Below are 25,485 nucleotides of genomic sequence, written 5' to 3' on the forward strand. Positions count from 1 at the left end.
GCGGGACGAGATCCCTCCAGCGGGAGCTGCGGGAACCATTGCTCGGGACAGAGGCAGAGGCAGCCCGGTGCTCCCGGGGCACGGCAGGGTGTTCAGGGCACGGCAGGGTGTCAGGGGCACGGCAGGGTGACCAGGGCACGGCAGGGTGTCAAGGGCACGGCAGGGTGTCAGGGGCACGGCAGGGTGTCAGGGGCACGGCATGGTGACCAGGGGCACGGCAGGGTGTCAAGGGCACGGCAGGGTGACCAGGGCACGGCAGGGTGACCAGGGGCACGGCATGGTGACCAGGGACACGGCAGGGTGTCACAGGCACGGCAGGGTGACCAGGGGCACGGCAGGGTGTCAAGGGCACGGCAGGGTGACCAGGGCACGGCAGGGTGTCACAGGCACGGCAGGGTGACCAGGGGCACGGCAGGGTGTCAAGGGCACGGCAGGGTGTCACAGGCACGGCAGGGTGACCAGGGGCACGGCAGGGTGTCAAGGGCACGGCAGGGTGTCACAGGCACGGCAGGGTGACCAGGGGCACGGCAGGGTGTCAAGGGCACGGCAGGGTGTCACAGGCACGGCAGGGTGACCAGGGCACGGCAGGGTGTCAGGGGCACGGCAGGGTGACGAGGGGCACGGCAGGGTGTCAGGGACACAGCAGGGTGTCAGGGGCACGGCAGGGTGTCAGGGACACGCCAGGGTGACCAGGGCACGGCAGGGTATCAGGGACACGGCAGGGTGACCAGGGCACGGCAGGGTGACGAGGGGCACGGCAGGTTGTCCCGGGGCTCCGGGCGCGCCCTTCCCGGACCGGGATTGCAGCTCCCGGGAAGGAGCCGCGGCCCTGCCCCTCGGGCCGCACGGCCACGCCCCCATCCCCGCCCACTGGCCTCGCCCTCAGAGGGAGGCGTGTCCTCCCGGAAAAGCCACGCCCCTTAGGGCCGCGCCCCTGGGGCCGCCGCGCACGCGCCCTCCATGTGTCGCTGCCGAGCCCCTCCCCGCTCTTTGTTTACCCCGCGTGGGGCCGCGCGCCGGCCGATGGCGTCAGCGCGCCAGGCCCCGCCCCCAGGCCGCGTCCGCTGCGGGAGCCGCCCGCGCCCCTCGGTGTGCCCGGTGCCCGGTGCCCAGCCCCGCGCACGCTGCTCGCCGCCCGGCTGCCGGCGGGCGCATGTTCCCGGCCGGGGTCGGCGCGCCGGCGGTGAGCGCGGGCGAGCATGGCCACGCCCGGGTCGGAGAAGAGCAGCAAGAAGAAGACGGAGAAGAAGCTCGCCGCCCGCGAGGAGGCGAAGCTGCTCGCCTCCTTCATGGGCGTCATGAACGCCATGCGCAAGCAGGTACGAGAGGCGCCGGCCAGGACCGGCAGCCCGCGGGCTCCGTGCTGCCCTCAGGGCCAGTACCGAGGGTTTCCCGTCCCTCGGGCCCGACCGCGGGGGAGCCAGCGGAGCCGGCACCGCCGTGCCCCGGCCTCCGGAGCCGCACGGCGAGAGGGCCGAGCTCCGGTTGGTGTGTGCCGGCCCCGTGTGGTGCTGCCGGCAGAAGACGCCGTGGATCTGTTTTTCCTTGCGGGCGGTCGGGCAGGATGAGGCTGTGGGTGATGGATGGCCCGGTGTCCCCAGCTGGAGCATTCACGGAGCCCGTTTCGGACCGAACCCCGAGGGCAGGCGCTGCTGCTGGATTGTTGACCAGAAACTCTTCTCTGAATAAATTGACTGTGTGCTCTCTGAACAGTGAACCTGCCGCGGGAGGAGAGGGAAGAGTAGAACCGTGGTTTGGTTTCACAGATTGTGGATACCTCTTTTGTCTTGAATACCTCTGGTCATCGCACTAGGAAGCCAGTGGCAGTGTAGGAGTGTGGTGGCTTCATCCAGCCTCAAGTTGTGAAACTCTTGCCTGATCAGCTTCCATGGTCAATATTTTAATAGTATTAAAAGTGACTCCTCTGTTCACCAATAGAGCAAGAGCGGTAACCAAAATCACAGTCATGCAAGTGCATTTCAGTTGAGCTGTCCAAACTGAATTGAACATTCATTTTTAATTATTTTTTTATAAAAACATTGAACTAATGGTACAAGAGCAGAAGGATGATAGATGTAACTCCTTGCATATGAAGAAATCTTTCTTCTCAGAGAAGGATCTAGATTGGTTGTAGAACTTTGTTTAAAAACAGTGATGTGCAGGCAGTTAAAGCTGAGTCTAAACCCAGGCCATATAGGGGCTTCACACTTGGCACTGTCCTGTGTTGTATCTTCTAGGGTTTAGTTGCTTGTCCTCCAGTGTTAGTCTTGCCAGAGGCTCAGCCCATCTTTTAATGCTGTCTGCACCAGCAGTCTGGGTCCTGACCTCACAAGTATTGGTGTTGGTTCTGCTTTTCTCTGGCACTTAGCCCTGTTCTTCTCTCAGTAATAGACAGTCAGTTATGCTGTCTGCATAAACCATTTCATGCAACTAAGCTCTTAAGTATGAAAAACTAATTTTTTTTTCGATCACTTCAGGTAGTAAAGACTTAAGGCCTGTGATCTATGTTTTTTATGTAGGCTTTGTTTCTGATCTGAAAGTGTGAACATATTCCAAGGTGTGGCTGAATTAATAACTTGGTTCCTCAGTGTTTAGTTCATACCTCTGCCATTGTTTAACAGGACATGCCAGATGCTCTTGTGATTTGTGAGTAGATAAAGGAAATATTGCCCTCCTGTGGATATATGTGCAGTCCCCAGCACAGAATTTCACAGTGCTTTACCACGTCCCTGTTCCAGTGTGTGGTGCCACATTGTTCTGTGTAAGTGGTTCTGTGCCGCATTGTTCTGTGGTGCCTCATCTTGCAGTGCAGTGGGGTGCCAGCTCTCATGTAGCCATGAGCCACTCCAGACAAGGAGTGAGAGGGTCAGGATTAAGTGCTATGAAGTCTGTGTGTACTTCTGATTCAGATTCCAGAATCTGTTATGCCCAGGCAGTAGCTGCTCTGAGTTTTGCCTGCAGACTTCTCATCTGACCTCAGATGAGCTTTACGTATCCCACACAGTGCTGACTGGTCCAGACATTTTTGCAGATTTCATGGAACTCATGCTTCTTTTATGAGTTGTTTGGAAGAGGAGCTCAAGTATTACTGAGGGAGTGAGGGAGGTGTGGTTATACAGGATAAATTTGGGAAGTCAGCAGGAGCCAGAGGAAAACACACTAGTTTCAGCTCATTAGTTGTGCTAAAGTTGTAAGAGGATTTGTAGTCAGCTCTTTTCTCTTGTATTTTGGCAAGTCAAGAGCTGTGCTGTAGTTACAAAACCTGAATATGAGTTAAGATGTCCTGTGATGGAAGTGTCAAAGTGCACCTGCAGCTCTAGATATTCAGCTCATTAGTTAATCCTGTAGGAATCTGGACCAATGGGAACTTACAGCTCATTTTAAGGAGGCTGCTTTTTGTGTGAGCTGGGATCCTCCATTAGTTTGGGAGTTTAAACTGTGGACAAACCTGCACTCAGTACAGGTGAGATGTTGGGCCAGGTGTGTTTAGTGCTTTGAGGACTTGATGCTTGTCTCCAGCATTGATGACCCACATCTTTGTGGGTTTTCCAGAGCTATTGGACAGCGTGTGCATAAATCATTTGTTGCAACATTGGAGCTCAGTGGAGGTCAGCCAAGAATGAAGTCATTGGGAATGAGGCTGGGATAGAGCTGCAAGGTGTTGCTGAACCTGTTGTTTGGAAGGTGAAGTGTCCTTTGGTTAACACCAATCACCTGCTGCATCATGGAGGTGACCCCCTGACAACAGTGGGGCCTTCTGGGAAGAAGTGCAGCAATCCTCAGAAGAGCAGTAGTTGAATGGAACCATCACACCCAGAAACCTCCCAGGGAAAGAAGTTGAAATGATGGTCTGTTTGTGTTGGCAAATGCACCAGAGCAGCCTCAGAGCATCTGAGGTGTCACAAATGCTGAGCTGAGGCATTTAAAGTGTCTTAGAAATGCAGTGTGGAGCTCAAGCAACAGCTGCAAGTCTTGGCAAAGCTTGGCCATAGGATTTTATGGTATCTTGTACTGCTAGTTTCCAATGCTTGTTTTGAACCAGAAGTGTTAAAAATTTCAGCTTTTAAAGGATTTCCTCTGAAGCTTTTCCAGAATGATCTCCTTTTGTGCTGTTGTTTCAATCATAAATGGCTTAAAACTACAAAGGAAGCTATCTGTCACCCCCATCTAACTTCCATTTTGATAATATTTTTGAAAGTATTAGTTTTATTTTGTCCAGTATGTGCTTTTGAGTGTCCTGTAAAAAAAAATAAAAGTAGGCATGTTTAAAGGAATTGTAAATGTGGGTTATCAGCCCTAGATAATATTGTCTTCATGTGGAAAACTCGCAGTTCTAAGCAAGTATGTATTTCCCACACTAGAAACATTTTTTTCTGGGGCTGGCCTTGGATGGATGTTTTTGAGAGCAGTTCCATGAACTTTAAGGTAATAGTCCAAAATTATTTCCTATGATTTGAGGAAGCAGTGCTGCTCAGTTTTTCTTTTTTAGTAGATAGTTATAATTAGCTGTAGTATGATATGCATTTATTTCACTCAGTATGTTCTTAGAAGAGAGATCATTTCTGAGTGTGTTAAAATTATGTGGTTTTACCCCAGTGGCCCCTGCCAGCTTTTATAAGTTATGTTTCCCTTCTCCTTCTGGAGAATGACAGTTCACATGCAGGGGAGAAACTAGCTGCCTGCATATAAACAGCAAACAAATGAGAAATAAATTATGGTTTGTTTGGAAGCTAGTTGCTCATCGGGTATGACCAGTCAAACCCTTCCACAGAAGTGGTATTTTTTCATGCATTTTCTTTAAAATGCTCCATTGAGTGCTTTAAACTCATTCATCACTTTGACTGTAGTTGGGAAATAGGATGGCAGTCTTCAGATATGAGGTTCTTGTGAATTGTTTTGAAAATCAGTGGCAGAGTAGAGGAGAGCCACTGGTAGATGAAAGCAGTGCAATATAAATGCAGCCCCTACTAGATGCTGCAGAGCTACATTATTGTAGGCTGATGTAAAAGCTACAGGAAATACTTTGATCAGAGTTGATGTTATTTGTGACCATCCTGTACAAATTTATGGGTAAACTGATGTTTGCTAGTTCTCCAGGCTACTGAACTTTGACTTCCAGAAAATCTTTTTGTCACATAATGCTCTTGAGTTTTGTGTGTTACAAAAAGTAATGAATTTCCATAAGCTGTTTTTAAAGAAATGTTGTTGAAATATTTTCAAAAATGCTGATTTTTGTCTTTTTTTCCCTCTGATCCAGAAAACTCTTTGTGATGTCATTCTTATGGTTCAAGAAAGAAAGATCCCAGCTCACCGTGTTGTGCTTGCTTCAGCCAGTCATTTTTTTAACTTGATGTTTACTAGTAAGTCTTTTGAAAATTGATTCATTTTAAACTTTCATTATGATATGCTGTTATATATGTGTCTGTCAACCTGTCAATCTTATGAAAGTGATTAATTTGAGGGATAAGTGTAAGTGAAGATATCTCATTTTGTCTCCTTCCATTCATCTCTGTTCACCCCTCTCCTCATTTTTCCTTTAATTCTTGTGATCAAGTCAAGTGTTACTCTATATATAAGCTCTCTTAATTAATATCTGGGGCCTATACACTGTATTAGTTTATCATCTCCCTTCCTTAACCTGAAATTTGGGAATTTCTTTTGTCCCATTACAGAATTTGTCTGCCATCAGGCATTTCTGCATATAAATTGGGTTATCAGAGGTTAGAGACATAATTTAGTGGCTGGAGTGGATGATCTTAGAGATCTTTTTGAACCTTAATGTGATTACTTTAACTCAGTGATTCTGTAATTACTTAATTTATGCTCTCTTTAAAACTTCAGTCATGGTTTAAAACTACAAAGGAAGCTATCTGTCACCCTTTATCTTTTCTATGCTTTACCCATGAATTGTAAAATTACTCTAAAATCAAAGTTGAGTGGAAGTAAAATAAATAACCATTCATTCTAGTGCTCCTTGAATGGAATTGCCCATCTGTGGGCAAACCTAGTGCTATGTCTGGATGTGGGGAGCTTGGAGCTGTCTCCATTGTTATCAGCTTGAATGTGGGAATGGCTTTTGACAGTGGTAATGCTAACATGGCAGTCTGGCTGCAGTCAACAACGTCTAGGACTTTTTCTACTTAACATATTTTATCATAATTTAGATAATACAAGGATGTACTCACACCAGTTATCTTGTTTGTTCCACTGCCTCCTTTCCTGACTTGCATTAGCAATCCTGGGAAAACAGCAATCAACTCTGAGCAGTTTTTGGGAGGTTACCACTTTGAATAATTGCTTTATTTTCTACTGTTTGCAAAACATACAATAACTAGAGTGAGTTCTTGATTAAAAGTTTGTCTTTTAATCTGTTTGCAGCAAATATGATTGAATCAAAGTCCTTTGAAGTGGAGCTAAAAGATGCAGAGCCTGACATTATTGAACAGCTCGTGGAGTTTGCTTATACTGCAAGGTAGTTTTGTTATTTCAAGCTCATACTTTTCTAGGAAGCCTGCCAATTTTAAATGATAAAAACTTAATATAATGTTTTTGTGATTCATCAGTTTTGTTACCATTGAAATTCTTTCCTTTGTTTAAAGCCTGATGTGACTAGACCTTCTATCCTTCTTCCTTCTTCCTTTTTCTTTAACCAGTAGGAAGCCCTACAGACTAAAGGAAACGGTATTTGTCTCCAGAAAGCAATTCAAAGCACTTCAAGCTTTTGACTTCAGTGTTGGAGTCAAATGATGTTTCCCACGGTTCTGTAATTCAGGTCCTTATTGATGTCAGCAGGGTCTCTCTTTGTGGCCCTAGTAGCTGTGGCACAGAACCATTTCCAGGAAGTTATACCTTCATCTCAAAACAGGCAGGGTGGATAACTCCTCTGTGAAAGTGTTTCCCCCTTGTCTCAGCTTGTTCCATGTATTTGGGGGTTTTTGTGGGTCTTTTTTCTCTTCCAGCCCCTCCCCCCACCCAAGCAGAGCTCTTGCAGATGGCTGGGATTGTAAACAGTACTTAATCAGCTTTAATCCAACCTATGCATGGCAGGCCTTTCATCTAATGGGGTTAACTCTCATTAGGGAGGCTTTCTCCTTTCTTTTGAGAGCAATCTTCTTGTGTAGCCATCGGTGGTAAGAGACAGTCTGTGTCAACAGCCCACACCAGCCACATGTTTGCCTGCCCTGATAGCCAAGCCCTAGATGGGCTGTGACTTCCATAAGTTCTCATGAAGCACTGCCAAATGTTCTGCTTATGCACTTTGGGCAAATCAGACACACCAGTCCTGACAGAGTTTAAACAGATTTTGCTGATACCTGTTTGGAAGTCGAAAATCATCATTCATAAGGTTCTTGATTTGAGTTTCTTTTACCTTTTGTGAAAGTGGTTACTCACACAACTCATAGCAATAGTATAGGACTGCAGAGGACCTGTGTTAAAGGCTTACTCTTCAGATCTGAGGACTGGTTACTCTTTGCCCTGCCTAGGTGAAGTAGAGCAAACAAAAGCAGTTTGGAAAGATCATGAAGGATGTGTCCTTAGACTGTATGTGAAAGATTCTTGGGTAAATAGGAGGGAAGTCATTTTGCCATTTATTAAGTTTCTTTTTTTTTTTTATTGCCACAATTTAGGTCATTTCAGTGATGCTAATTTTACACATTCTGTTTTGCAGAATCTCAGTTAACAGCAATAATGTCCAGTCTTTACTAGATGCAGCAAACCAGTATCAGATTGAACCTGTGAAAAAAATGTGTGTGGACTTTTTAAAAGAACAAGTTGATGCTTCCAATTGTCTTGGTAAGAGAGATAGACTTAAATTTGCTGTTTATTTTTTAACTTTGCTGTATTGTCTGTGTGTGGATAGCAATAACATGTAGCTAAATCCAGGCATGTAAAAATAATTTTTCTCTGAATCTGAACTGTTGCCCCTTGCCACAGGGTCTGCTGACTGTGCAAGGTCTCATCCAGCTTGGCAGGATGCTGGGGCTTGTTGTTTGTTAGAGAACTGCATGTGTTTAGTGAGGTGGAGCTTTCAGTTGTTACTGTACTTGCAAACAGAATTTTACGTATTTGTAACTTCTCCAAAACTAGCATATCTTTTACAAGTATAAACAGAGTAAGTTTAGGCTACTTTTGGTTTTATTCACTTCTTATTTTGACTGAAAACAATGAATGTTATCTGGACAGGTTTGATATGTTCTGTAGCTCTGATGTGGACTCGGTGTTACAGAAAAGGTAAACAACAAGTAGAACTAAGTACTTTTTCATGCTTAAGATTTGGTGCACTTTATATAATCAGAAATTTAAGAGAATTTTTTTTGTGTTTTTTATTGTCATTGTTAGGTACTCTCCAAGTAACATCTCAGTCATGTTACAGATGTTTATAGCAGCAATAGAAATGTTTTGCAGAGTATATCTGAATTACAGTGACTCAGCTGACACTTCAGTGCAGCACAGCTGTGGCTCTGAAACAACTACTAGAAGAAAGGCATTTTACCTAAGGAAAATACCACTTAGGCTTGCTTTGAGGCATATTTCTGCCCTGTGGCTTCTGTTAGGTGAAAAAAAAAAATTATGGTCTCTAGCACTTGCATACTTTGTTGCTAATTTATTGCAAAAAGATTGAATCAGTTTTTCCTTATGGCATTGTTTTTAAATTGGAACATGTTTTGTGCAGACTCATAAGCAAGTACACAGTTCATTTTTTAAAAAAAGTATTTGAAAGAATACTTGGCTCAATTTGAATCTTGAAATTTTGTCGTATAGTTTGCATTTTACTACTCTGAGCAACTCAGACTAATTGCAACCTGTATGTTAGTGAGTCGCTCCTACCCCACTTGCCATTTCCTCTGTGAGAAGGAAGACCTGTGGCATGATGAGAAGTTGCTGCTGAAAAACTCTGTGCTTACCTGGTTTTTAATGGCAAAGTTGGCAGTGATGCTTCTCAGCTGCTACTGCTGTTTATACCTTTATGCCAACCTTCTGTCCTTCCAGCAACATCAATTTGACTTTGTGTTGGTCTGCAGCTGACTGTGTTACATGTACAGAAAAATCCCAGTTCACCATGGCTCTTGAAGGAAACTGGGCTTGGCTGGTGACTGATGGTGCATGAGCAGGTCAGGAGAGGTTGTAAAACATGGATCCAGTTTCTCAAGCTGTTCTGGTTAGACGTAGTTAGGGTGGTTTGGCTCAGACTTGGTTAAGGTGCTGTTGTCTGCTTTATAATTGGGAAAGAAGCAGTGAGGAAATAGTGCTGGAGAGACAGTTAATACAGCAAGTGTTACAGGTCTGACTGTCCAGTCAGTTCAGTAGGGGTAGGGATCAGCAGCTTGCCCCTGTCTTAGTTTGCCTTGAATTGCAGATGAGTTGTGATAGCGTGTGTTTTAATGGGGATAAAAAAGGCATGGTAATAAATATTAAACTGAAATTGTAAGTATCACTGAAATTACAGTAATTGTATTCTATTTTCATATATTAAAGGTAATTGCAGTTCAAGTTTAAAAGGGGCTTTTTCTTAATTTTCCTTCATAGGCATAAGTGTGCTAGCAGAATGCCTAGACTGCCCAGAGCTGAAAGCCACTGCAGATGACTTCATCCATCAGCATTTCACTGAGGTTTACAAGACAGATGAGTTTCTGCAGCTCGATGTTAAACGTGTGACACATCTCTTGAACCAAGACACACTCACAGTGAGGGCAGAAGACCAGGTGAGATCCCTGTTTCATAGCAGCTAAAAGCATTGAACTTAACTGAACTTTTTTTTAATCAAGAACTGGCTTCAGATATTCAAGTGTCTCACTTACTGATGTTCCTAGAGGATATGATGCACATAGTGCTTGCTAAATTGTGGAGTAAAAGGTTCATCCTAACTTGGTCAAAACCAAGTATTAATAAATATTCACATTTCAGGTGTAGTTTGAAGATGTGTTGTTTCAGCAAAGTTGGAAGAAAGAAGTCAGAGAGGGAATAAACAGTTTCCTTTGTCATGATAGCTGTAGGGCTTCTGATTGAATAGTACATAAGCTAAATTATGTGGTTTATAGTGGTTGCTTCTAGATTGGGAATTATGTGCTTTTGGTGAACCAAAGTGGACCGCTTCAAAGTGGTGAGCAAACTGCACCTTAATGGATGCACATTTCTACCTGAGTATGGCCTAGCCTGTTCCAGAGAGGAGTTTTGTGATGAATATTTATATATACACAAGCCTGGGGAACTGAGGGACTTGCAAGTAAGATGAGTAACACACTGAAAGCTACTTGCATTGACAGTGGTGGATTGCTGGAAGACCCTTATTTAGGGACTGGACATAAAGTTTAGGTGGCTGAAAGGAGCCTGGAATTCAAACTCAATTCAAATTTGTAACTTGTAGTAGAAGTCACATCCGCAGTTGTCCCATTTGGAATGCTTGTTTCACCTTAGAGCACAGCCCTGAATGATTGTTTTCCAGCTTGTTCTTCCTACTGCAGGAAAAGAGGAAGCAATAGCTGTCTGCACTGCAGCCCAGACAGGTGGTTGTAGGCTGTTGTAGCAGTTGAGTGGTACTTGTAGCTTCTTAGTCAAAGCTGTTGAAAACAAATTGAAGTCTTCTCTCTGTAGCTCTGCTCTTCAGGTGCTTGAATTAGGTAATTTAAGTTTGTGTGGGTATGGCATCATGAGTTGACTCATACCTTTGAGTCAACTCATGATGCCATACCCACCCAAACTTCACCTTTGTAGTGCAGCAGAGGGATGTTATAGCTGAGATGGTGTGTATATCCTTTTGGAAATGGATGTTCTTCTGACTTCTGCTGGAGTTTCCATTGACATTGACCTCCAACAGGCAGAGAATTGATTTGAAGCATTAAGGTTTAATTATTTATCTTACTGTATGTGATGTAACTTATGAAAATAAGAATTAGTAAGAGTGGGGGATAATATCAGGTGATTTAATGTGGTAGTTGGTTTGTTGCAGGTATAAAAATGAGTAGTGTCACAGATCAACATTCTTACTGAGTGCTGGGAAAAGTTCAGGTCATGGGGTAACATTCTCAGAGCTGGAATTTTGTTTGGCTTGCAGCCAAAATGGCACTTATGATTTACATTCTTGAAGTTTTATTTGTCACAAGTATATATTGTTACATATTCAGCATGGCATCATTAAAATTCCTTTAGGAGACTGGTAGTGTGCAGTAGGAAACTACAAAAGTTTAACAATTGCACTACAGGAATCATATTTCTCAGAAGTACTGCTAGGAAGTTGACATTATTCTCTAACTTCTGTTTTGGTGTGGAGCATACTTGCATTTAGCAAAAAGAGAAGGTAGCATTAAGGACTGTCTGTCCTACACTATGTTCCTGCTCAAGTCATTCTGTTGAATTTCCTTAGCTGATGGAATTGAGCCTTTGATTGTTTTCTTTGCTCTCCCACATTCCCTGATAATTTTGCAGAGTTACAGCTGGGCTGGTCTGGTAGTCCTGAATTATTCTTCCATGCAGTGTCTTTCCATATCATATCTCAGTCACTCAGCACTAATTGCTGTGACCAGTTTCAGCTACAGGTGTAGGCACTGCCTGTGCTATTGCTTACAGTGAGGTTGTCCTGCCACTTCAGAGTCAGTGCTGCTGAGTAAGCTTGCTGTGTCTGAGAGCAGCATGGAAGTATCAGAATACACATGTAATCCTGGATTTTTTTTTTTTTTCATTTCTTCCTCACCCAGTGTCCAATTATAAATAGAGCAGATTTCTTGATTATCTTCCCTGTTCTACCTTCTCTGACCCCTAAGAATACCCATTATCTTTTCCTGTGAGGAGGAGGAAAAGAGGAGATGCTCTGGTGAATTTACAGTAGTTTGCAGATAAAAACTTTGATTTAAGTGGTCCCCTAAGATACAACAATAGCAATGTATTTGGATAGCCAACAGGATGATTTATTCAGAGAACCAGTTTATCACCTCAGGAGACTATATTAAGTAGAAGTTATTTCATTTCTGTGAAAGCATCACTGATGTTGTGGCACAGAACTTGAGTAGTATTAGATTTAACCTGGTACAGGAGTTACCCACATAAATGTGAATTGCAGATTCATGTTTTCCGTTTGGAGGGAAAAAAGTTAAACAGCAGAAGTAGTAGGCTTTTGAAGTTTGTAGATAATATTTATTCAGTAATCGTGCATTTGTTTTACTTGTCTGAGCATTGTCTTTTTTGGGCTTGGTTGACTTTTGTGGTAGGGTTTTTTCGAAAGACAGCAATTGGATCCCCACATAATGAAATGTTAGTATAGGTTAACCTCCAGCAGGCATTAGAATCAATTATAGCACTATGGTTCTGTTACTTGCCATGCTGTGTGCTGATGTACCTTATCCCTTTCTCTCCTTGTCTCTTGTTGAAGGTTTATGATGCAGCAGTCAGATGGCTGAAGTACGACGAGCCAAATCGCCAGCCCTTCATGGTTGATATTCTTGCTAAAGTCCGATTTCCTCTAATATCAAAGAACTTCTTAAGTAAAACTGTTCAGGCTGAACCACTTATTCAGGATAACCCAGAATGCCTTAAAATGGTGATCAGTAAGTTGACCTCTAGCTGAAATCTTTATGATGCTCTATATAATTTTAAAAATGCTTTGAAAAATTTTGAAAATTGTTTGCTTTAAAATGTTCTAACATTTTCACATTAAATCCATCTAGGATTGTCCAAGCTGTGTTTTAGTTGAAGTTGGATTAGCAGATTATTATGTAAATAAAACTCATCTTATGTAACAGTGTGACTTTCATTTGTTTTCTCCTAGCAAATGGCATGAACTCCATGAGAAGTAATGGAATGGAGATTTTGTCAATGACTCCTTAGGGTAACTGAAAGTTAGCCTGCCTTTGTGACAGGCTTGTAACTTCAATATTGTTCATGTTTGTGTGTGCATTAATAAAATAAATATGTCGATATTTTGAATATTTTAAAGCTTTCCTAAACAAGTTAGAATTTTAGGTGTATGTTTTACTGTTTCTATCTGTTATATACTGACCATTGATCCTACAATGATTGGTCCTACATTTGCATTCTTAGGGTGCAGACAAAATAGGAAACAAGCTTCCCTTTTGTTTTTAGACACCATTTGTAAAATTTTATCATGTAAGAAAGAAAAGCAATTTCAATAGCAGTTAACCAGTTGGCTTCAATTTAGTGTAGATCTAAAAATCAGTACGCAAATGTTTTCCTTCACTCAATGAACAGGATTCAAATTAACCCATATGTTGGTAAGTATCTGCTGACATTTGACATCAGAGTCATACTTGTTGTGTGACACCAAGTTGGGTACATTGTATAGGAAATAAGGATTTTTGTCTTCTGGTTTTAGTGCCTTGTAATGTCACCAGTATTTTTGCGCTCTTAGGAATGCTTTCTTTTGTCTGTTTCAATGCAATAATCTTAATTGCTTGTTAATATTGGATAAAAGAGCTGATCAATCAGTTGGTACATAACATGAATCTGTATCTGTCCTGTTTTCACATGGAGCAGCCGGTTTGGAATAGGGTGTAAATCTGGATGTATGCTCCCACCCTTTCATGCTGCCGTGCATTCTTCCATTTTGAATCAAAGCTGTATAGATGTCATGTAGAAACTTGGTGTTCCTCTTTTCCTTCTCTTCCCTCTCTCCCCCATGCCTGCCTCTGAAAGCTCCCAATCCATGTGTGAGCTGCAGTGGCTCTGCAGCTGTTGCTGTTTTCCTGCAGGTGGGATGCGGTACCACCTCCTTTCCCCGGAAGACAGAGAAGAGTTGGTGGAAGGCACGCGGCCGAGAAGAAAAAAGCACGATTATCGCATTGCTTTGTTTGGAGGCTCTCAGCCCCAGTCCTGCAGATATTTTAACCCCAAGGTAATCGTTACTTCAGAATGCATTAAGATTCACTGCTTGTAATCGTACCTGTTTTCTTTGCTGGTGATATTAACTAAGACATAATGATCTACGAAATGGTCTTAGGAAGGAAGTATTCCATCCCTACTGGGTATACAGTTGGAAGAATATAGTTAATTAAGTATTTTTAAGTCTGTGTACCTAGATGTAATACTTTGTTTTGAATAGAATGATTGTGTTTGCTTCTTAGCAATATTAGATATGGAGAGCTGATCAATCTGTCTGAGTTGAGCATTGACTGGTATGTGTATTTCTCAGCTGCAAATAAACAAAGGTCACTAAAGCATCATGCAGTTGGTTAGGAATATATGAAAGTCTGTATGCATGTGCATGCACATAGGTGTTTAGAGATTACTCAAAGCAGGTTTTTTTAGCATATAATAATTTACTGGCTTGTATGTTAGTGTAGAACCCAGTTTTTATTGGGATTTTTTAGTGCATTTATTATAAATGTGCAACCACTTCTAAATTCTAATGGTTCACAATTTTGTTTGTTCTTAAAAATATATAAGGAGAAGAATGGGGAGCCAAATATTACATAAGTGGAAGAAAGTGAGGTTTTACAACAAAAAAACTTAGGGATGATCAATTTAGACCAAGTTCTGCCTGAAATTTGTTTCCATATTTCTTGAATAAAATCAAGTCTCAGGAATGGTGTAGATCTCAGCTATGCAGATTAAAGGGTCTAAAAACATCAACTGTATACAGAAGGATTACCCATACCCTATTTTACCAGGCAAGCACATACAGTAATAGAGAACAAATTTGCCACATAAGCATCAGGGCTCTCTTAAGTTATGAGATCCCATGCATGTAGTAATATTTTGTTGAAGAAATTTTGGTTCTAATTCAGCTTATCAAATGCTTGTTAAAATTTCAAGCAGTTTTGTGGGCTGTGTGAACTTCAAAGTGTGCCCTATCAAATCTAATTTTGAATGAATGAGCCTTTGGGATGTGTTTTGAACTTTTCTTTCACATTCCTTTTGTAAGATAAAATTCAAGCCATCTCTGAGTACCACTCAAATCTGGGGGTAAAATCCCCAAGCCCACCAGATTTGCTGGCTTAGCTTGAGAGACACTTAATATGTATTCCTATTGGGAATTCAAAATTCTTAACTAATGACTGCCTTTTTCCTTTATACATACACTCAAGATAAGCAGCATTTCAGCTAGGGGTAAGGAGGTAAGGGGTACAGAGCAGATAATTCTCTCCTTTCCAAAATCTAAGTTTGGGAAGCCTTTCATCAGGGCATTTGTAACTTTTCAAGTTGCATGGTTTGCAGTTGCATGGTTTTCGCAAAGAAATCTGTTTTGTAGGTAAAGAGTAGTGTCTGTGAAGGTCTACATAAAGCATATGATAAAAGAGCTTTACCTTTCATAGACTGCTTGTCCAGGAATAACACCAAAAAATAACTGAGTTTGGAAGAAATGTTGAAGAATTGCCTCTTAATCAAAACTTACAGCCTTGCATGTGGGCTAAGGAGTGGGGGAAGAATGGGGCAGGGAAAGAAAACTAAAAATGGGTAATTGGAGATCTTTATTCTAACAAGCATGTGTTCCTTCAATGTTTTCCTAGTGCTTATATGTTTCCTTGGGTACTCTTAGCTAGCCTGTTATGTCTAGTTGAACAGCTTTTACCTAATTTCCAACTCTTAAGCTATTTAAAGGTCCTTTTCTGGATGTTTTGCTTGAGTATTTGATTTTAATCTTTAAACTCTGACAATAGCTCATTAAAAGCAACAAACCAATGATCCAGAACCGCTGCTGAATTACCATTTAACTCACTTTAATTGGTCTCATTTAAAGATGATGAGAGGGTCACAGAACAGAGAATTAAGCTTGTATATGTACTTTTGCAAGGTTAGGTCCTTGGGAAAATTTGAAATTTTGCTTGTCTGTTGAACTGATTGAATAGTGACCTAGTCCCTCACTTCTGATATTAATCAAAACCAGAAATTTAATTAAATTATTACATGTCACATAAACAATTCAAAACAGAAGTTATGTTTTTCCTGAAAATATTTTCTTGGTTGCAATATGAGTTTCCATAGCTGTTATATGATAAAACTAGTGCAAAAATTTAAATTTTCACTGATTCCTTTGCACACAAAATTAGTCTCTAATGCTGATAGTCATTTCCTTGTTATTGGAAGGGTTCTTTAAATAAGACTGGATTGGATACTGTGTTTTATTTGTTGAGAATGTTAGCAGTATTATTTTAAGACAATATTTGCTCTCTTTGTTGCACTGTGACTGGTATTTCTATTGATGCATGTTCTTCATCAAGAAAGCAAAATGATGCAACGGGATAGATGCAGACGGGCATAACACTTGTGGAGCAGTCTGGCACTAATTTCAGTAGGCATACATGATTTCAGATTACTACTAGAAATCCTAGATGTTCTATTAACAGTTGTGGGAAGCATTTTCTTGTTGAATTTTTCACAGAATTAAAAAAAAAATCCCTGGGTTGGGAATAAAATACTTGTTGTTTTGTTTTATGAATTTTCAGTACAGAATTTATATATGATTGAGATTTTGTGTCAGCAATATGCTTCTTCTTTTGAAATTACTATCTCTAGTGGCCAGAAATGGTTGGAAGTTTTAAATTCTCAGCAGTGCAAAATTCAACAATGGCAAATAAAGAGTAACAGATGCCTGGCAATGCTATTTCTTGATGATCAAGGGAACCAGTATATCTTTTAGGAGGACATAGAGCTGTAGTCAGTAAGCTGTTAATGGGGAGGTTGTCCATAGTGGACCTGTCTGTTGGTTTTTATGACAAACTTGGAAGAGGAATCAATTGAAAATGAGGAACAGTCTTACACAAAAAAAGTACTTTTTTGCAGGGCCCGTAATTTTGTGTGCCATTCTTGTCACAGGGTCTTGAGGCTCTCAGGAGTTCAGGTAGTTTTAATAAGTGATTCAATAAATTGATGACAGAGAAAAAGGTATAGCTTTTGGCTCTGGTGTCCTGCATTGCAACTTGATGAAAACAGATCAGCAGGGAAAGAGTCACCATGTACTTACCTTGGTCCATCTTTCCCTACTCAGTCCCTGAGAACGGAGACTTGCACTACCCAGGGCTGTGTGGATCTTGACTGTGCCGTAAAGCAACACTTCTGCATAATTCTTTAATGTGTTCAATTAAAAAAGTGAAATAATTCTATGTGGTACAGACTAACTTCGAAGAGCATTGCAAGAGGATGACCTAAATTGCCTCCTGCTGAAAGAGGAGGATACTGCTGAGTATACTCAAGTTATGGCTTTTCATTTGATAAAGGTATGGATGAAATGGATACATGAACAGAAGCCATAAAAGTGGGTCAGGTCACTGCCCTTTATAACAGGAAAGGAAAACAACAGGATATTTTGTAAAATTGCCAGAAGTTTGAGCTAGAAAGTATTTTGATCTTGCACAATGCACTGAGACATTTTCTTAAGATTTATGCAGCTATTTATTTTGCCATGCTGTAGTATGGCTTTCCTTTCTAGGATGCCCCAGGACCTGTTTGTCACCATAAAAGGCCACATGCAGCTGACAGCTCTTCTTGATATGGGGGATGCTACAAGAAAAGATTGTAAGATGTTCTGGACTATAACATGCTCTGCCTCTCTTTCTTTGAACCCCCATGTAGGAGTCGCTGTTCTTCCTCATTGACCAAGGTGTTTGAAGTATGTCCTTGCTAAGAAAATGTAATGATGTAACGTCTTGTGTGAACCATTACAGTGAAGGTCATTCAGCAGGTTGAGGAAGACCTTCTTGAGGTGGCACAGATAACAGTTGAGGTCCCATACTTTCCTGTTCAGTATAGGATTCAAGCTATGCTCATGGAATATGTGAGATGCTATTACTCAAGAAGTGTTTCTTGTGCTGTATGCTATCCTGGTCTGCCATCAGTTGTTGAGTTTGGTGTTTTTAAGGCTTTGGGCATTACTGCTCATATTTGATACTTGCTGATTTTGCCAATCTATGCAAAATCAGTTTCTAGGCATCATGACTGCCAGTATTTGTGATGGAGCATTACCCTATTTCTCATGCTATCAACTGTGGATAGCTATAGAACATTTGTGTTTTGTAAATTCTGTAAATAAGCTTCTAGTTGTCATGGTAATAAAGTATGTATCAGAGCTTTTTTACTGAGTTGCTTGTCAATTTGGATATTATCTTCTCCTTTTTCCATTGTCTTTGTTTGGTGCACTCTGTATTTTATTATTTTTTAGACATAATATGTTACTATATGTAAGATGTCTTTTTCCATTGCTATAAAAGAAAATGCAATCCTACTTTATTGGTTACATGCATTGTTTCTAACATTATAGCAACTGGAGGTCAATTGTGTTGGAAAAAAACACCAAAACTGTTTTTCAGGGAAGCTGTACTGGGTGCACACAGGGAATGTGGAAATAGAATTTCTTAATGTCATGGTTCATTGCATCTAACTATGTCTGTTGTCTAAGAGAATTTTTCAAGAGTACGCCTGAGGAGTATTCTTCAATAAACAGTGTTCATGTTTGTTTTGAAAAGGAACTTAAAACTGACCATATCTAAATCTCTATGAAAAGCTCTGTTTGAAAACACTCACTGTACAGGTAAGTGTTATAATCTATTAGACATTACTTGTTCTTTGTAATGCAGGATTACAGCTGGACAGACATCCGATGTCCCTTTGAAAAGCGCAGGGATGCAGCTTGTGTCTTCTGGGACAACGTAGTTTATATTTTGGGTGGTTCCCAGCTCTTCCCTATAAAGCGAATGGACTGCTACAATGTGGTGAAGGATAGCTGGTATTCCAAGCTAGGACCTCCAACACCTCGAGATAGCCTTGCAGCCTGTGCTGCTGAGGGCAAAATTTATACATCTGGTGGTTCAGAAGTGGGTAAGACACTAAAAATCTTTAAAACAAACAAAAAAGCACAAAGAAAGATAGCTGGAAAATTTTCTGGTTTTTTGCATGATTTTGTTGACAAGAAACTGCACGTTGCCATGTTAGCCTAATGAGTTTATTTTCCCATATTTAGGATTTTATCCCCCTTTGCCCGTCCAACAACCATTTGTGTTGTGTTTTGAAAATGGTTTCACTGAAATGAATAGTATTTACATTAGTAAAGAGTACACTGCACCTCTTAAAGAGTTAGTTAGGGACAAGATTTGATGGAGCTGTGAGCAACCTGATCTAGTGGAAGTGTCCCTGTCCATGGCACGGGGATTGGAAATAGATGATTTTTAAGGTTCCTTCCAACCCACACCATTCTATGATGATGTGATTCAATGAAATATATTTTGGGAGTCCCACTCTTATCTTTCTTCTATAAATCCACAGGATTCACTGTAGTTTAAAATTTTCTGGGATGTGTGACCGGAATAGCTGTATTTTGGCAATGGCCTTCCTTTTATGCAGCATATGTGCCTTCCTTTTATGCAGCATATGTTGGGCCTAAGGAGGTTCTTTTAAGAAGGGGGCAGGCGTGGGGGGAAGTGGAAAAGAAATCTCTTATAATTACTGCTTTTGGTGGTGAAATTGTACTTGGTCCTGGTCAAGGAATTTGTCCAATTTTTTTGTCAAATGACAGAAGTTATCTTCTGTTGTTTTGTTTGTCTGTTGGCTTACTTCCACAAATGGAGAAATGATACCTTTAGATCATTTCAGCATAGTAAAGTAAAAAAAAAGAAGACCATTGGGATTTTTTTCTCTCTCCAAAAAGCCTAGAAGGTGACTTATGCTGTGATGTTGCAGGAACATTTTATTTTGTCTAAACATGGCACATCATCAACAACCCAAAGGTTGAAATGCAGGCATGGTATAGCCATAAAAATAGTTACAGTAATAAAGCTGTGTTCTTGGGAATAAAAACAAATGGGAAAAATCGTAGAAGGAAGATCCTTTTGAGGTCTGCCTTGCTGCAGAGGGAGGTGAACATGGGAAAAAACTGTCATGATCAGTGCTTAACACTGATAAGTCACTTAATGGAGGTTGTAACATTTAGGCCATGTTTTCTGACCTCTAAAATATGTTAATAAGTCTAATGTAGCAGCAGAATAAGCAGTGCCCAGCTGCCACCTCGTGTGGTGAATGTGAAATAGCACCTTTCCTATTACTTGAAATAGGCTTAACTAAGGCCTCATTGGGCACCTTGGAACACTACATCTCATGAATCTTTACAGTTTCCCATGTTTCAATTTGTGGGGAATAACAGGAAAAAATTTTGATTGTACAGTATATTTTCTAATGCATGATAAATAGTTAATACAACTATAGTTAAAGTTTAATGTAGCGGTTTTCTTACAAATACACCCTCACATTACTGCACAATTCCACTTTGCTTTCCATTAACCATGTTAATCAAGACAGGGTAGTAAAAGCTAAACATAAATAATGGAGTTTAATTTGCCTGTACTTTTTCTTCAGAATTTTGTGAATACTGAAATTGGAAAGGTCTGTCTCCTGAATCTAGTATTTTTGAATTTGAAGCAGGCAATTATGTTGAAAGCATTAATCTGATCAAATGCTACAGTGTGTTCAGCTGTAAAGAAATCTAAAATTTTCATTTTTTTTCCATCAATTGAAGAGGTTGGATTACTGTATCAGTCCATTACAGACAACATGGCTCTTTTCCCCATCTTGAATTGATGGGAGTCCTGTTCTATTTGCAACAACTAGCAGAGTTTGGAAGCTGAAATATCAGATGCTTTCACTCTTGTTTCAGTGCAGGAGAAATACTTAACATTATACTGAAAATGAAAGCTTCTGCCTGTTAAAAAAAGAAAAACCGGGTCCGATGGATTTTTCCATGGATGGGAATTTCTGCAACTTCAAAACAATAAGAATGTTTGTTTACATCAAAGAAAAAAATGTCCCACTCTATTCAGTTTGTGGTGATACTGAGAGTGACAGGGTGGGAGTGAACAAATGCACACTTTATAGGATTGTGTTTATAGAAGTCATTTTGGGTCTGGAAACATAGCATCCTGTTGAAGGTTCAAATCTTCAGCTGGTAGTAAGTGCTGCTAGTGTGACATGCTTAATTTTAGAAGTAGAAAGCCAAGGTAAAACAGGCACAATAAAAGGCACTTTTAACTATTTTAGGTGAATATACCTTTTCAAACAAAGGGAAGAAGGATGTGGTTCTGTTCTGAGAAAGTTGTATTCAGCCTTCCCTGCCTTGGTTATGATTTGGTCACTTACCTAAGCACAAGTTTTGAGCCCCCATCTCTCTTCAGCAGAAAAATTGCTTTTTATTTCAGTAAGAGTTTCCTTGGCTTTTGAGGGAAGAGTACACAGACCCTGCACTTCCAGGCAATAAGTATCTACCAGTCCTCAGGAAGAAAGTAAATTGGGCAGAGGTAGCTGTTTTCTGGTTGCTAATAATTCCAGGAGTATGTTATGACATAAGATATCAAGGTCCAAAGGCAGCAAGTGTTCTGGGTATTGGACAAGTCACATTGCTTAGAGGAAAAAGACTCATGGACCTATAGTGAGTTTACAAAGCTGGTTTCATCTTCACATCTGAAAGTTCAATATATTTCCAAGTAGAAAGAGTAGCATGAGCTGATGACAATGGGATGGGTAATTTATATACATCTCTATTTAGGATTTATTTCCCTCCAAGAAAAAAAAACTTACCTTTTTTCATGTTGTTTTTAAACACAAATAGCAATTTTATAAACTTACTTGCATATTTTGGAACAAAAGAATCAAAATAATTACAAGTATATGCTTTCTGAATAATCCCAAGTTTAAAGCTGGTTAGTTCTACTTTTGGAGGCAGGAAAGCAGCTTTCCCTTTTCCACTAGCAAACAAAGCATCAATTTGATGATTGCTGTTAGACTCTTCTCTTGAAAGACAACCATAAAGATTAATGCCACTTTGGTGGGTTTCTATTTTTTTAAGGCAATTCTGCACTGTATTTATTTGAATGCTATGACACGAGAACAGAGAGCTGGCACACGAAGCCCAGCATGCTGACTCAGCGTTGCAGCCATGGAATGGTGGAGGCCAATGGGCTCATTTATGTGTGTGGAGGCAGCCTGGGGAACAATGTTTCCGGAAGAGTCCTGAGTTCCTGTGAAGTTTATGACCCAGCCACAGAAACGTAAGTGTTGTTTTAAGTCAGGTTGGCTTTAGTCTCTTGTGGAAATGACTGAAGTGTAGATGACTACAGGAAAAACTCTGGTAAGGAATTTTCCCTGAGTCAGCATTAAGAAATCAGTTCTTTGTAGTTCTGCTTGAAAGATGTTTTTTCTTAAGCACCTTTCTTCCATATTTTATTTTCCTAATGATAGGTTATACTTAGTTTCTCTGAATCAGATTTGTCTTTTTTTGTTTGATTTATTTTCCCAGGTGGACTGAACTGTGTCCAATGATTGAAGCCAGAAAGAATCATGGGCTGGTGTTTGTAAAGGACAAAATATTTGCCGTGGGTGGACAAAACAGTTTAGGTACTTTCATTCTATTAATTCTATATCTGGTCACACAAAGTTTCATGGGGTTGTTTTTCTGTTTTGGAATGGATTCATTCCACTCTGTTCAGCTGTAGAGCTTCGAACAGCACCATCAAACATGTCTTCTTGTCACATCAGTGTTACTTCTTCCTTTCACCTCCCCACTTCATTGTTACCTTATTTTTCAAATTCTTGCACTCGTGATAGTCAAGTTCAGATATGCACCCCTACTGTAGCCCAGTTCTGAAGCAGTTAATATGGCTAAGCCAGGCATCTGAGAAGATTTTGTTTGTTTTTTTATTTTGGGGGGTTTTTAGTTATTCATGATTTTAGCATTCTTTTGAGAGACAGGTAAAGGTGTAGCCACTATTTTAGAACTTTACTCTAAAGACTTAAATCTATTCTGATAGACAGCGGATAGAACAAGAGGACACAGTCTCAAGTTGCGTCAAGCTAGATGTAAGTTAGAAGTAAGAAGGAAATACTTCACAGAAAGAGTGGTCAGAAACTGGAATCATTTACCCAGTGAGGTGGTAGAGGCATCATCCCTTGAAGAATTTAAAAAAAGACTGGATGTGGCACTTGCTGCCATGATCTAGCTGAACAGTTAGAACATCGGCTGGACTAGATGATCTTATAGGTCTCTTCCAGTCTTGAAAATTCTGTGATTCTGTGATTCTGTGATATTGTAGAATGGTGAAAATGTGAGACCTCTTTTGACAGCTCTAGCTTTGAAATATCATTTGCTGTCATGGCCAGGTCAATTATGATCTGCCTGTCTCCTTGTCTTTTAAAACTAGAAGAATAATACTTTACAAGAAGAATTGAATTTTAATTGCACAGAGTTTCTGAAATGATTTTCAAAATGGAAAAATTCTCGTTTATGATGTTTTTGAACTCACTATTTACAGTAAGTGGAATTCTTGATTTCAGATAAATGCTGTTTTAGAGTACAGCTTGATTTTTAATTGGCTACTGGAACTATTCCATCATGATTGATTCCCAAACATTTTATCAATCCATAATCTGCCATCTTGCAAAATATAAGTGTATTCACTGAATGCTCCTCTTAGAAGTGTTAAAAATTGTTCTTACTGTAGTAAAATGAGGAAGAGTTATGTCTGAGTTTAAAAACTCATATATGTTAATGTGATAGATTTTTTAATCTCTCAGATCTAATAATTGAGTACTGGAAGTAAAACCTGAGTTAAATAGGGACAGCAGCATGTTTGTAGCTATTGTTAAGTGTAATTACTAGCATATTTCCTGAATAAGCAAATCTTAGTCACAAAATATACTCTAATAACTTTTTGTTCCTTTGGCCCTTTTCAAAGGAACTTAGGCTTTTTCACTTCAATGATTTTAGTATCATCATGACAAGAGACCTCCTGTATCAGTAAATTGCCAGTTTTGGTAAAAGTACCCATGAGCCCTCTAGAATGAAATGCCACTGCTGTAGGGAAGTTTCAGGTAATTCCTGAGTTTTAGTCACTAGCCCCAAATTCGTCAGAAATTCAGCACTGAAGCTTCTTCTGTTCATGAAGTAACATGTTTGAATCTATAGAAACCATCTAGTGTGAATTTGTGAGAATACATCTTACTTTCTATCTCCTTTTCACTTTTCCCTGGTTTTGTATTTATACAAGGATAAGCTGCTAGTTTAGAAGCTGGGGTGTTTTATCAGGTTTGCCTTTTTAAGTGTAGGATTTTTGAAACCTTGAAAATAAAGACAAGTTTGCATGCAGTCCATACAGTGCAACATAATAAGCAGTTGTCTATCTCTTTGCTTTGTAGGTGGCCTTGATAATGTAGAATATTATGATATCAAGATGAATGAATGGAAGATGGTGTCTCCAATGCCATGGAAAGGTGTAACAGTGAAGTGTGCTGCTGTGGGACCTATAGTCTATGTCCTGGCTGGTTTTCAGGGTGTTGGTCGCTTAGGGCACATTCTTGAATATAACACTGAAACAGACAAGTGGACAGCCAACTCCAAAGTCCGTGCTTTCCCAGTGACAAGTTGTTTAATCTGTGTGGTAGACACTTGTGGAGCAAATGAAGAAACTCTGGAGATCTGAAGACTCTAGGAGATGCCGAAGCATTCTTCAAGGACTTGGGAAAAGATGGTTTTGGTGCTTTGCTTCCATGTTTTACTGAATCGTGTTAAATTTAGTAACAGGAAGAAATTGAGATGCAGTCTTTTAATTTGTATATACAGCATATTGTATAATGTGGATTTTTGTCATGCCCATTTTCTTGTCTGTTGTAAAGAGATGGGGATGTGTTTTGAGAATCCACTTACCTAGGTGATATCACATGGCATCTTCCTTTAAAAGAACTGTAGGTGTGGCCTTGTCAAACAGAGACCCAATCCAAATATCTAGAATGCCTCTAAAGCATTTGATAAAGAAAAAAATTCTGGTTAAATTTTACCAGGACCAGTTGCAGAGACACTTCCTTTAATGAAGGCGAGTAAATACAGCTTGACTCATGAGGAAGAGGAACAACAATTTTTTCTCCTTCATACCTACCTGCAGAAATCTTACTGGGATGAAAAGAAGACATTTTCTCAGGAAAGACCAGGGACTGCTGTCTAATAAAGATTCCCAATGTTTCAACAGCTCTCTAGATCATGATAGCTGCCCTCTTCCAGTGAGTTTCTTCCATCATTTGCATGACTGCTTATCAATTTTTTAAGGTTAGAGAGGCCACACATAAAAATTAGAGGAACACTGATGGTGTCTGGCATTTTGTGGAGCCTTCACAGAAAGACTTTTTTGATTTTATTTTTTTTAATTACACTGAGGTAGGGAATAGTGGGGCAAGTTGACAACAATTGTGCACTATAATTAGCAAGTTGGAAACTTGGAAAGAATTTTTAATCTATCTTCCCAGGCATCAGACTGTACATATTGTAGATGCCAAACCATTAGCAAACATGGGAACAGGAATGAGAAAAGCAAAGTCAATACGACACATATATTGATTTTCTTCTTGAAAATGACTGTTTTTAAAATGGCATGAACCAAGTAATTAAAGATACTTTACAGAAGTCTTCAGAAGTTGCGCATGGTTATTCAACTCTCGTTTAGAAGCACAGAGCTCTGTAAATGCTTCCAGCCCACATGATGGTAAATTTCTTCACACAGCCTCAAAGTC

At 40.4% G+C, this 25,485-nt stretch overlaps 1 protein-coding gene across 2 annotated transcripts; it reads left to right on the forward strand.

Annotated features, from left to right (window-relative positions):
• The first annotated feature begins 1,065 nt into the window (after positions 1-1,065).
• KLHL7 (kelch like family member 7) lies at positions 1,066-25,378 on the forward strand. Of its 2 annotated transcripts, none has more exons than XM_059489875.1 (11): positions 1,066-1,319; positions 5,258-5,360; positions 6,379-6,472; positions 7,670-7,794; positions 9,529-9,704; positions 12,365-12,539; positions 13,701-13,843; positions 18,522-18,762; positions 21,776-21,977; positions 22,226-22,323; positions 24,121-25,378. In XM_059489875.1, the coding sequence occupies exons 1-11, from the start codon at positions 1,200-1,202 to the stop codon at positions 24,402-24,404; spliced, it is 1,761 nt and encodes a 586-aa protein (XP_059345858.1). In that variant the 5' UTR covers positions 1,066-1,199; the 3' UTR covers positions 24,405-25,378. The 2 variants fall into 2 exon arrangements, with proteins under 2 accessions (XP_059345858.1, XP_059345869.1); XM_059489886.1 differs by lacking the exon at positions 1,066-1,319 and adding an exon at positions 4,025-4,425.
• The last annotated feature ends 107 nt before the right edge of the window (positions 25,379-25,485 follow it).

Source organism: Ammospiza nelsoni, chromosome 1 (genome assembly GCF_027579445.1).
Source record: "Ammospiza nelsoni isolate bAmmNel1 chromosome 1, bAmmNel1.pri, whole genome shotgun sequence".
NCBI lineage: Eukaryota > Metazoa > Chordata > Aves > Passeriformes > Passerellidae > Ammospiza > Ammospiza nelsoni.